Raw genomic sequence first — 13,308 nt, 5'->3', positions numbered from 1 at the left:
AATGGTCTAGCATTTGTTTTGTATCAAGCTTTTCAATACAAACTTTTCAACCTATAAAATTACAAAAGCAACACTGAAAAAGGTCCTTTTGATCTCAAAATCATTTACAACTATAGAAAGAAGAAACAGGATTCCGACTCGCTGTCTTGAGTTGAACATCAGTGGCTTTTTTTACATGGCGTCACCGACAATTTCTACTGAGTATTGGGACACTCAGTCTGCTTGTACTATACATATACATAGTCCATTCGAGTATAAGGTACCTAAACTTGTCTAATTAACAGTGTTGGAATTTCTCTGACTCATAATTGATGTGACAAACTGAGATTCATCCCCTAAGCTTTATATTCTCCTCAGAAGCCATGCTGATCTAAAATCTAAAGAGGTGCATCGCGGGCATCTAAAGTTGACCATCTTCCATGCCTACACACAGAAAATATTATAAAATGAATATATCCTACACGTCATTGGCAGTAAATTGTTGGATTCCAGCGGATAAATATTAACGTCAAAGGCAGTGAATGATGCACATGAACTTTCTCGACTGAAATGAATAGAAATCCATTCAATCTGCTGCAGCCCTTCCCCCCACCTCCAAAAAAACCAAAACATACTCCTCTTCCTTTTTTTTTTTTTCTTCTGTGAGGTTTATTAGCAGTTGACAAACCAGCTTTATGACATATTAGTGGAATCAATTGGTCTTGTCCATCCACTGTAAGGGAACCAATGCGAATTGTGACCAGATGCTGTGAGCTTTGTTGCCACCATTTAGCGGTGGGCGTCCAAAAATTTTGCACGCAGCTCAAGAAATTTTGACCAAGCAATGGCTCTTGTCTCAATGCACTATCATGTTTTATTAATTTGTAATGAAATAATAAAAAGGGTTTGATCTGACCTTGCAAAATACATGTCACTTAAGTGGTTTTTGTCTTTTCTCAGAGCCAGAAACGAGGATTCTTGAGAATGTTTATGAAGCTTTTCAGCAGACAAGAAGATGAAAAGGTATATTTTGTCTTTTTGTTTGTATTTTTTGGGGGGTGGGGAGGTGCACGTTGACCCCCTAGTGAACACTTCATCCTGACGTTTGTGTGTGTGTGTCTACCAGGACGGCATATTCCGTATGAGCCTGAGCCCTGACGGCACTCTGCTGGCTATCATCCACTTCTCAGGTCGCCTGTCAGTCTGGGATGTACCGTCGCTTAAGCAGAGGGCTGCGTGGGAGCAGGACCAGCAGGTAGTTAATGCTGGCCAGGCTCCCAAGCCTTGGGAAACTGTGCAAACTCAACAAAGGAAGGCTTGAGCCTTGATTTGAACACACAACTGTGAGACAGATGTGCTAACTACTAGCTTCACTGTGCTACCTGATATCCCTGTCATTTTTCTTAAAGATGCCTGTGTGACGGTCGTAATTCAGAGTACATTATTTCAAATTGACTGATTCAAAGTGATTATGATTTAGTCATTGTTTGTGCCATATGTTAGAAAATGGACAACTCCGACCACCTAATTCACCACCCAATTGTTTTCTTCTACTCAAAAGTTGTGCTGATTTCAAATTCTAAGTGATGCAAAGGTACCATCTGCAGGGATCCATCAGTGGTTTACAAACCTGGATTTCACAAACAAGCTGGGCAAGACCCTCTTCCATGCTCACCTGTTGAAAAATGTACATGACGGATATATACATCCACGCCAGTGAATGAGTTCAGGCTTGTGAAGAGTGTGGTTTGACTAACGTAGTTTTGCACAGCCCAATTCACGATTCATTCTACTTGTGTTCCCAGAGAGTTCTGTTTTTGCAAATGTTTGCAGCATTTGTTTATTCCCCCTCTAAGTGTAAACAGGGTGACGAGATTAATCTTCATCTTTTTTCTGCCCCTCCCTCTTCGGCTCACCCCTGCAGCCAGGATTTGAGGAGATCAATCCCGAGTGGAAGACGTCACTGGAGAGGAGGAAGAAAATAAAAGGTAGTGTGGCCGATAGTGCTTTCAGCACAAGATGTTTTTTTCCGCCTCTAAATGCTGACACAGCACACCGCACCGGATAAGATTTAATTATCTTTGACAAGTCTTATTCACTGAATTAAACACTTATTTAGACAAAGCAACCAGCTTTTGGCATTTCTGGGCCATCAATACAGACGGCTGTGATAGGTCGTGTAGATCTCAAACCGAAAAAGCGGGATTTTATTCACGGCATAATAAACGTACCCAGATGTAAATACCTCTTAGCTGGCATACATTGGCTCAGCAACATGCTCGTCAGGAAATGTTACCCTTAACTAAGCTGTACCTCCTTTTTTTGGATTTGCAGAGCCATATGCTAGTCTTTATATAAATATATTTAGTGTTCTGTTTACATGGGAATGTGACCCACTGCATGTTTGACTGTTAAAAAGATAAGAAAAATGGAACACTTCAAACTCCAGTAATGTGTATTATAGGAAACATTTATAAAGAAAATATGTTCTAGTTTTAAACTTTAAAATTGCTCAGTTAGACCCACAGCAGAACAGGAGGATTAAAGACATAGAACAATACAAAATATATTTTATAAACATTAATTCATGTTAAACTACAACTGAACAGGATGTTTTTACGACCTGGTGGAACTATAAAATAATAAAAAGGATGTAAATTAAACATAAAACAATATTTGGGAATAAAAAAAAATTGTTTCTAAAATCATTTAATAATGGGTTAATTTGACTTGCTACAGGGCACAAGGAATATCAGACCAAAAGAACTACACAAAATAATTTCAAATATATATAATTGAATATTGTAGAATCAAATAGTATATATTTGCAACAATAATTCTAAAATATGTTAATCAAAATAATAATAGGTTAAATTAACCTGCAATGGAACAGCAGGCTTATATGAAGACCGAGCAGACACTTTATTAGGTACCATGTTTACACAGTCTCTTTGCAAAGCTACAAAAGTCAAATTTTTGAGACGATTCTAATTTTTTGTCTCTGATAGAAGCAGTGCTACATATTAATAGTGTTATCAACGCAAAAAGTTACTGAAAGCTGAAGGAAAAACGGTGGAAAGCTGATCATCAGTAACAAATAAAAAGCTCAATGAATTTTGAGATATAGAGATAATATAGATAAAATATGACGTAGATAAGCAATAAATTACACAAATTAACAAGGAAGAAGAGAGTATGAAATTACTAATAGAGTAAGGGCTGTAATGCAAGTTTGATTTGATACACCCACTACCATCACAATGGATTTCAAATAAAACTCTGTGATTGAAGTTCAGCTTTTCCGCTTCCATTTAAGCGATTTTCACAAAAATGAGCCATTTACCGCTTTGCAATTGCAGCCATTTTATGCCAGAGTACTTGCATTTTATATGTAAGTGTAGTAGTTGGAAATGTGACTTGAAAGAGGATAATTGGACAGTTATGGTCCAGTCATTCCATTGTTAAGTCAAGATAACATCATTCTTTCACATAAATCAAAAATAAAGAGAGGAAAGCATATGTATTTGTACGTCCTAATACAGTAGATGTACCGAATGCTGGTTTATGGTTATTCAGACAAGGAGCAGTACTATCCGCTTGTGGATGTGAACTGGTGGAGCGACAATGTGCTGATCCTGGCCCGATGTTCCGGCTCCGTGACCGTCTCATCCGTCAAGAGCCTTCGCAACCTTCTGGGCAAATCCTGCGAATGGTTCGAACCCTCGCCCAAAGTCACTGCTGCACATGACGGCGGATTCCTCAGCCTAGAGGTAAATTGCCCGTCACATTGGAGTCTTTCCAACCAAGTTCCCCCATCATCACTACCATTGGTATCTGGGGTACCATCCTGCTCAGCTGAGTCACCTTGAATAATACAAAAGTTAAATGATGAAAATCACTATGATTGGTACTACAGTGATGCCTCGGTTCTCGACCACAATCCGTTCCAAAAAACGATTCGAGAAGTAATTTGTTCGAAAACCGAATTGATGTTTCCCATTACAATGAATGGGAAAAATAAATAATGCGTTCCGAGCTTAAAAAATTTGGCTTTTTAAAGCATTTAGTTTAGCTTTTTCCTGATAATAAACTGCATAGTAGAAATACATGTATAGTTTCAATAATTTAAGAAGTTTATTTATTTTTTGCTTGAAATGTATGCTTTAGTAGTAGCGTACGCTAGGCTCGGAGTGCATTGCCATATCTGTAGCGACTCGGCCCCCAGTCTTGTAAACTTTTTTTTAATCAACAAAAGTACGGAATAACTTTAAAGAAGCAACTTGCCTTCTTTGGAGCCATGATTAATCAGTACCGGGACACGTCTATGGACATGAGCTGCGTTATACAGAATAACATAAGTACTCTGGTTGCGCTGCGCATGTTATATCATTTGTGTTTTTTTTTTGGGGGGGGGGGAGCGTTCGAATAGACAATAACAAAACGCGTCGTCAGCTGCTTGCGCCATGCACATTATGTTATTTCCGGGTTTTATCGGGGGCGTTCGAATTGACAACAAAGCACGTCGTGGGTGGGTCAGGTGCTTGCACCGGGCGCATTATGTTATTTCCGTTTTTTTTTCGGTGGCGTGGGAATTCACAACAAAGCGCGTCGTGGGTCAGCTGGTCTGGCCGTGTGCAATATGTTATTTCCGGGTTTTGTCAGGGGCGTTCGAATACTGATTTTCGTTTGAAAAAATGGGGACGTTCGGGAACCAAGGCTTTACTATACTACTATTCCTGCTGGTACTGTCAGCATTATACTACTGCTATTACTACTACTACTATTGCAACTACTCCTACTTCTGTGTCAACCGCTGACAGGAAAAGCCGAAAATCACTTTCTGCTACCATCAATACGACCACTAAACCCCTCATCGCCAATTTTAGTACTGCCAACACAAACAGCTACTACAAGTATCACTAATAATATTACCATCACTAATTTACTTGAAACACATAATCCTAATATAAATACCACCAACACTACTAACAATTTATCAGTTGTGGATTTTATTATGGACCACAAAAAAATACTAAATGTGATTTTTTTTTTTTTTTTTTTTTTTTAAATGGAAGTAATGTGTGATGATGGAATATACATCCCTGCTGTCTTTTCATAATACTGTACTAGAAATACCCTGACAGCAACCTCAGATTTTAATTTGGGGAGTAATTATCATCATAATATTACATTGATAAAAGATGTCTTAACCTGACAACTTTTGGGGAAAGTTTCATCAGCCAGCCTCAGCCAGTGTGTGGGGTGGGTGTTAAAGTACTTCTGCATGCAGATGGAGTCTGGAGGATGAAGATTACGTTTTTTACAGGCGTATTTTGTTCCGGTAGAAGCACAGCATGCTCAGTTTTGTAACTCTATTAAAATGGACCACACTGTTTCTCTTTAGAGGTGGCGGACAAACTCACACTCTGTACTTAAAGTAAAATTACATATGCTTGCGTGAAAAAAAAGTGTTCAAATTTTGTCCAAGTAAAACATGGAAAGTAAAGACAAATTTGTACTTTTTTTTTTTTTTTCAGTGTGAGGTGAAGCTAGCTCAGAAACGTGGGCGACCGGAGAGCAATATCAGCAGCATGGCTGGTGACGAGGAGGAAGGTGATGATCTGGGAGACTCCGACTCGGATGACGAGTCCTCCGCCAAGGCTCGCTATTTTGGCTACATCAAGCAGGGCCTGTACTATGTGACGGAGATGGAACGCTTCGCACCGCCCCGCAAACGGCCCCGCACCGTCGTCAAGAACTACCGGCTGGTTAGTCTGAGGTCCACCACTCCAGAGGAACTGTATCAGAGAAAGGTATGAAAAACAAAATTTGAAATTACATTTGGAGATTGCCCATGACTGTTTAGCACATCTGCCTCACAGTTCTGAGGACCAGGGTTCACATCCTGGCCTCACCTGTGTGGAATTTGCATTTTCTCCACGTGCCTGCGTAGATTTTCTTCAGGTACGTCGATTTCCTCCCATTTCCCCAAAACATGTGGTAGGTTGATTGAAGACTCTAAATTGGACGGTGAGGCTACAGGGAGATGAGATAGCGAGGGTGGTCGACTTCAAATAGAGCTTGTGCACCTACATCACCAAAGTCACGTGACTGGCCATACTGCTGGTCAAGCAAAGCATTGCTCAATGCTAAGTTGGTTGTAGACGACACGAAAGTACGTCTTATAGCACGACGCCCAGCGTTTTGTCCGATACTGTTAAACATTTAGAAGGTGATAATAAACAAAGGTACGTGGAAAAATGAGAGCCACTTGGCATCGAGGACCCATATTTAATGCCCAAGTCGATGTTTTTGCCGATAAGAAATTGGACTGTTAACCCACTACCGCTTGTCTTGGACAACTGGATCTACACATGTATCTGTTGATTAAGTTTTTGAGATTTACACGGAAGAGTTTGAAAGCGTAGAAAAGTCTGGACGCATACAAATACTTCATTGCTGGATTTGTTCTAAACGGGGAGACTGCTCGTAAACGCGGAAGTGTGTTCGGCTACACGTTAACCTTTGCCGAAATCCATTGATCTTTTCAATTAGTATTCAATACAAATACCAATATAAATAAATGACCCCTGGTTTTACACAAACTCGGATTCATTAACTATGAAAAAAAAAAGAGGACAAGCGAGTTGGCTCCTCCGTAGCATTTCCCAAGAAGGGGAAAAAAAAACATCTGTAGGGGAGAGTTTTACCGAACTTTAACGTGTGGGCGCAACATGCTTCCGTGTACGTTGTAGACGATGCCCTGCCATTTTTTTTTTTTTTAATGCTTTGTTCTCAAATGTGCCAACTTGGCATTTGAAAAACTTCTTGGGAATTTGAGATTGAGAAGAATAATTCCTACCTGAAATGAAGCGATCGCTACACATTGTGTGTATTTGGTTGGGCACCATCCACCACGTTTAATTGCCGAAATCTATCAATCTTTTCTGGTCTTTTCAGCTGGTATTCTATAGAATGACTTCTTTGAATATCTGTCTTGTCTGTTGTAACAACCAACCAAGTCTCTGGCATTGTGAACATTCTGCTCCAGTTCAATGTCCCCCACACTGTCGGGCAGCTCTTTTTGACCGGCAATATGGCGCCGTGAAAATGGTGACGTAACGTGCACGAGCTCTACCCTTGGGGTCAACAATCCAGAGCAGTGGTGAGTGTGGTAAGGAAGGGAAGAGACGGGTCCAAGCAGGTTTGAACAGCTAGCTGAAGGTGTCTGGTGTGTTATGTGACAGAAGACTCTCTGCTAGGATGAAGGGCAAAGTTTATCAATATCGAAATCAGTTTATCAGTGGTGAGACCTGCCATGATGTGTGGATTAGAGACTTTGGCCCTGAAGAGACAACAGGAAGCAGAGCTGGAGATGGCGGAAATAAACATGTTGAGGTTCTCTCTAGGAGTGAGCAGGTTGGATAGGATTAGAAATGAGCTCATTTGAGGGACAGCCAAAGTTAGATGTTTTGGAGACAAAGTTAGAGAGAGCAGACGTAGATGGTTTGGACGCGTCCAGAATAGACAGAGCATATTGGTAGAGGGGTGATGTGGATGGCGTTGTCAGGCAGAGAAAGACTAAAGATAAGGTTGATGGATGTTGCGAGGAAAGACCTGAAGGCAGTTGGTGTTAGGGAGGAAGATGCAGCTTACATGGAAAAAGATGACGTGCTGTGGCGACCCCTAACGGGAGAAGCTGAAAAAAGAACAAAAAGATGGTTCAAAGCAGAGCTATATTCATGTTGGTGATATACAGAAGTGCTTTTCTTTTTTTGATTCATTTTTTTATTAAATGCTTTTGTAACCAGTGAATACAACAAACCAGAATTCATTGCTAGCTTCACAGTAAAATTCCAGCACACACAAAACAAGTGTGGTCTTTGTTCCTCCTGATAAAATCTCTCAGTGCTGCGGCTTTCTCACAAATGCTAATTGCGGCGTAAAAGGAGAAGCTGCTGCTCCTGCTGCTGCTAAGGCTCGCGACAAATTGCGGCAAAGGCAACAATCTGGACTTTCACAAAGCCCTCCAAGTTTGAGCGTGGCCGGCTCATCAGTCATTTTTATGGGCCCACATCCAGTGCCTTCTTCGTCACTGTCATCATCATTGCAGGCCATTAGTCTTGGCCATCAATTCCAACAGCGGGGAGTTAAAAGTAATATATCATTATTACTATCACTTTGGAACACTCTTTGTAAAGAGCATCTGCAGGTTGTTTCCTACCCTTTTTCCAATATACACTCTATATCGACTGGCATTTGGTGACGTTGACCACGTGACCATTCCACCTATCGGAAGGGAAAATATGGAGTTGGTCCCACCACTTTGGAGCTACTTCCAGGATAATTGTCAATATTGTGTAATGTATTGTGAATGACTGTGTGAATGGTTTAGGGCAGCGGTCGGCAACCTTTGACACCGAAAGAGCCATTTGAACCCGGTTTCCACAGAAAAGAAAACACTGGGAGCCGCACATCTAAAATGAAGAAAAAAAAAAACTTCTACTACTTTACCGCAGCATGTTTCTCCATTGGCTTTGCCGGGCTTGAAAGTCGCTCAAAATAGACGGCGTTTCAGCGGGTATACCCGCTTCCGCAGTGTGACGTCTATTTTGAGCGACGAAAAAATAATATCAAATAATTTAATTAATATTTTAATATTTCAAGATCACAATCTTCAAATTTAGAACTAAAATAATACAAAAACTAACACAAATAAAACGCACTTCAATTAAATACAAAAAAAAAAAATTAGTAATTTATTTTCCCAAGCCTATCAGAGCCGCATTATAAGGATGAAAGAGCCGCATGAGGCTCCGGAGCCGCGGGTTGCCGACTGCTGGTTTAGGGGTTATTGGGTGATAATTATAATTATTTCACTTCTACTGATGGTCTTGAAGTGCAATTTACAACAACAGATAACTAAACACATACAAATACAAAAAAAAAAAGCAGCAAATAATGAATTGCGACAAAAAATAAACACCAAATAAAAAACAACAAATAATTAATAAACACAAAAGTAGATTTAAACAAAAAACAACAAATAAAACAACCATAAACTAATCACAGCATCTAACAAAACACAGCAAATGATGAAAAAAAAAAACAACCAAAAAACGAATTGCAAAAAAATAACTAAATACAAAAAATGAAAAATCACAACAACAACAGTCGGGAAATGACTGTTGTTAATAATAATAACAATAGGGTAATATGGCACCCGGACACTTAACTCGAATGTGAGATGTTCTCTTCTTCGAAAAGACCTTCCCTGTTTGAAGGGGCATGCCCCGCAGTAGGGGCCACAGAGTGTTTTCAATGGCGAATGTCCGGGGTGACGTCATCGACAATACATACAGCCAATATGGCAACCACATGGATGTTGAAGGACACTTCTGCAACTTTGCGCATGGATGACTCGCTCTCCATACAGACATTGAAGTGAATAATGTTATATGTATTTTTCATTTCAATATCTGTTTTAGAATCTTTATAAGGATGACACTTGACCTTTATAGATACCTAAAAAAGAGGGGAATTCCTGTTGTCCATTTTTGTTGGAGCCCTTTTCATTTTGTTTAAAACTTCCGTTTATAATTTGAAATATCCACACAAAACAAGACATGACCTCATCTCTCTCTGACATATTTAGCACAGAAAACGTACATCATTTCAACATGTGCGTCATCTCTCGCTCTCTCTCTCTCCCTCTCTTTCTTCCTCTCCCTCTTCCCCTCCCTCCCAGGCTGTCAGCATTTTCATTAGGCCAATCCACTAATACAGACAAACTGTGTGTGTGTGTGTGTGTATATGTATGTATGTGTGTGTGAGACAGAGCGAGAGAGACAGATTGAGGTTTTTTTTTGTCCTCCTACGTTAGCTTTAACTGCGGGGTTCTCACTGCCCTCGAGGAAGTGCAGTCTGGCTAATGTGCTCCTTTGTACTTCCACACACAAATAGAAATAGATACACTGTGTATGTACACACACGTGTGTGTTTGTACTCGTGCACAATACGCGTGGGCTTGCTTTTGTCCAATCAAATAATTTTTCAGCCATTGATATGACAACAGCCTTTGCGCTGCCAACAAATGCCAGCTATTTAAAGCGTAACTTAAAGGCTGACGCTTATCGTAGTGTTTTATACCCAATATGTCCCCACAGGTCTGTCCCCATGGGTAAATAAAACGAGCAAATAAAACACTTTTTTGTATTGTATCCTAATATATTCATTTGGCCTTAATAATTTAAGTTGGGCACGAGGTATGGCAGCACAGTTTAAGAGCCGGGCAATGTGCTCAACAGTATGATGAGAAGAAATCCACGGCTAATGTACTAGAGAAAATTACCCCACCCCCTAGAATATTAATACTCCACCTAAATTTGCATACAATCCATGAGGAGCCATCAAACAATATAAAAATAGTCTCTAAGTGATATTAGTGATGTTATCTCAATAAGATACACTGAACCTGTTGCCATTTTACAACAGATTAGCTTTGTGTTCAACTAAACTGAAAATAAGTACGTGTAAGTAAATATACAAGAATATTATTGTTTAGAATATAATGTTTTTGGGTCATTTCTGAAGTGTAAAATATGACCTTTGAGTCAACAAAGGTTGGGAAACTGAAATAAAGTTGTTGGGGTTCCACATACTGTACATGAAATTATAAAAAAATACTTGGAAATTTTAATGAGTTACTTTTGTAATTATAATTACTTAAAAAACAAGAGTTTTGTGGGTATTATAATAAAAAAAAATAGTGGTGTTCAACAAGACCAGATTCTAGGTCCACCCTACATCAATGTCAACATTTCCTGATGTTCCAGTAGGAAAACGAGATAAGATAAATGCATCCTCTCTCATTTACAGATTTGTGTTTTGTTGTAGCCGTAGGACAGGAAATCTATCATAAAGAGGGAACTTCCTGTGCTTTATCTCACTACAGTTGACCCATATTTATTCGAGGGAATATGTTCCATAACAAAAATTGCCATGTGGAGAGACCATATAAAAACAAGAACAAAATAGACTTTGGTCTCAAGCTGTCATTGTGTCCTGTTGTGGAAAAAAAATCACACAAAAAACAAGTTACAGTGGTACATGAAGAATTAACTGAGGAAGATTGTAATGTAAAACACCACTCATCTGATGTTAAAGGTTTTGATTGTTTTACAACAGATTGACAATGAAGAATACGGTGAGGCCTTGTCTCTCGCTCAAGCATATAATTTGGACTCGGACCTGGTCTACCAGAGACAATGGAGGAAAAGTACAGTCAGCATTGCTTCCATCCAAGACTATCTTGTACGTATCACGCATTACAACCCCTTTCTCTGTTTCGCACGTTATTTTTTTTAATAAAATCCTGACATTTCTTTCGTAACTTGCTTGCCCCAGAGTAAGATCCGCAAGCGCTCGTGGGTACTGCACGAGTGCGTGGAGCGCGTCCCGGAGAACGTGGACACGGCTAAGGAGCTGCTGCAGTATGGCCTGAAGGGCACTGACCTGGAGGCACTCATCGCCATTGGCAACCGAGAGGATGGGAGCAGGTGTGTCAAGCGCATTTCTTTTCCTTTTGAATTAAATAAAAGTGTTGTGTTGAAGCTCACCCATGCCGTTGTCTGTCAGGTTCATCATGCCGGGCGACGTGGACCTGGATGACCTTCCCTACGAGGATCTGTCAGACGAGGAGGAGTCCGAGATGAAGAAGGAGAAGGAGAGCAGGAGGAAACGAGAGCTGCTAGACAAGGTTGACTTTACAAGGTCAGTGACTGTGTGTACGTGAGCTATGACATTTTGAAATGCTGAGTACAAATTGTCAGAATGTTTGCTTTGTTTTATTTCTGTAACTCAGTAAGCCACAATTATGTTAGTCTGTTTTTGTCGAGGATAAAGTATATATGCCTTTGAGAGTTGTAATAGTTTTTTTTTTTTTTTTTGCATGCATTGCTCCACCGTGTCTTTAAATATCCATTGCTTGTAGCATTAAGCGAGCGGTAGCACTCATTTACTGCCATTCTTCCCAGTTAAAATGGATATTTGACTTCTATTGCAGTAATTGGCAGTGAATAAGTTCAGATAAAGTTGTGTGGTTATTTTATATACTAGGAGTGGAATTATCTTTGATTTATTCTTAGTTTGACAGTAAACTCCAACTGGGAGTGGCAATAAACGCCTTGAAGCAGCCTCTTTTTTTTTTTTTTTCAAGAATTCTTCACTGTCTGCCAAACTGGTGCGTGTTTGTAAAGTCAGTTTTGAGTTCAATGCCACTATAGAGCTCTTGCACGTGACGTCACCATTTTCACGGTGTCGTATTACTGGTCAAACAGAGCTGCTCAACAGTGTGGGGGACATTGAACCAGAGGAGAATATTTACTTATATTTAATATCACAGACCTGTTGTGCTATTGGTTGTCACAACAGATGAGACAGATATTCAAAGAGATCATTCTATGGAATGCCGGCTGAAAAGAACAGAAAATATGAATGGATTTTGGTTATTAAACATTATGGATGGTGCCCAACCAAAATACACACATGCTTGTGTAGCGATCGCTTCATTTCATGCAGGAATTATTCTTCTCAATCTCAAATTACCAACACGTATTTACAATGCCAAATTGGCTCATTTGAGAACAATGCCTATTTAAAAAAAAAAACTGTCGCAGATGTTTATGGAGGTTAAACGTGGCCGCAGTCACTTCCGCGTACGTTCCGTGGAGATGATTCCGTCCTCTTTTTTTTTTTTTCCCAATCATAGTTATTGAATGCGAGTTTATGTAAAACCAGGGGTCATTTATTCAAATATTGGTATTTGTATTAAATACTAGCTGAAAATATTGATGGATTCCGGGAAAGGTTAACATGTGGCCAAACACACTTTTGCGTTTACGAGCCGTCAACCCGTCACTATATGGGATTTATTCCTGATTGAGAACAGATCCAGCAACGAAGTTTTTGTATGCGTCCAGACTTTCATACGCTTTCAAACTTTTCTGTGTAAATCTCGACGACTTACTCACCAGATACATGTGTAGATCCAGTTGTCCAACTCAAGCAGAAGCAAATTAACAGTCCAATTTCTTATCAGCGAAAACATCGACTTTGGCATTAAATACGGGTCCTCTATGCTGAGTTTATCTATTTTTTCCACATACCTTTGTTCATTATCACCTTCTAAATATCTAATAATATCAGACAAAACTGGGCATCGTGCTATAAGACGTATTTTTGTGTTGTGCCCAACCGATTTAGCATTGAATAGCGTTTTGTTAGACCGGCAATATGGCGACGTAAACAAAAGTCACGTGATTTTATGAC

General features: G+C 39.7%; 1 protein-coding gene across 2 annotated transcripts in view; it reads left to right on the top strand.

The window, feature by feature from the left end:
- Positions 1-13,308, top strand: part of nbas (NBAS subunit of NRZ tethering complex) — a 161,012-nt gene that overhangs the window by 19,136 nt on the left and 128,568 nt on the right. For both annotated transcript variants that reach the window (XM_061811916.1, XM_061811915.1), the window contains 8 exons: positions 940-1,002; positions 1,106-1,234; positions 1,904-1,967; positions 3,556-3,749; positions 5,517-5,792; positions 11,167-11,292; positions 11,386-11,537; positions 11,617-11,751. In XM_061811916.1, the coding sequence (XP_061667900.1) occupies positions 940-1,002; positions 1,106-1,234; positions 1,904-1,967; positions 3,556-3,749; positions 5,517-5,792; positions 11,167-11,292; positions 11,386-11,537; positions 11,617-11,751 (1,139 nt within the window). The remainder of the gene's footprint in view (positions 1-939; positions 1,003-1,105; positions 1,235-1,903; positions 1,968-3,555; positions 3,750-5,516; positions 5,793-11,166; positions 11,293-11,385; positions 11,538-11,616; positions 11,752-13,308) is intronic.

The sequence above is a fragment of the Syngnathoides biaculeatus genome, chromosome 23 (genome assembly GCF_019802595.1).
Source record: "Syngnathoides biaculeatus isolate LvHL_M chromosome 23, ASM1980259v1, whole genome shotgun sequence".
Taxonomy (NCBI): domain Eukaryota; kingdom Metazoa; phylum Chordata; class Actinopteri; order Syngnathiformes; family Syngnathidae; genus Syngnathoides; species Syngnathoides biaculeatus.
Note: the sequence above shows the minus strand (reverse complement) of the source record. Positions and strands in the feature narration are given on the sequence as shown.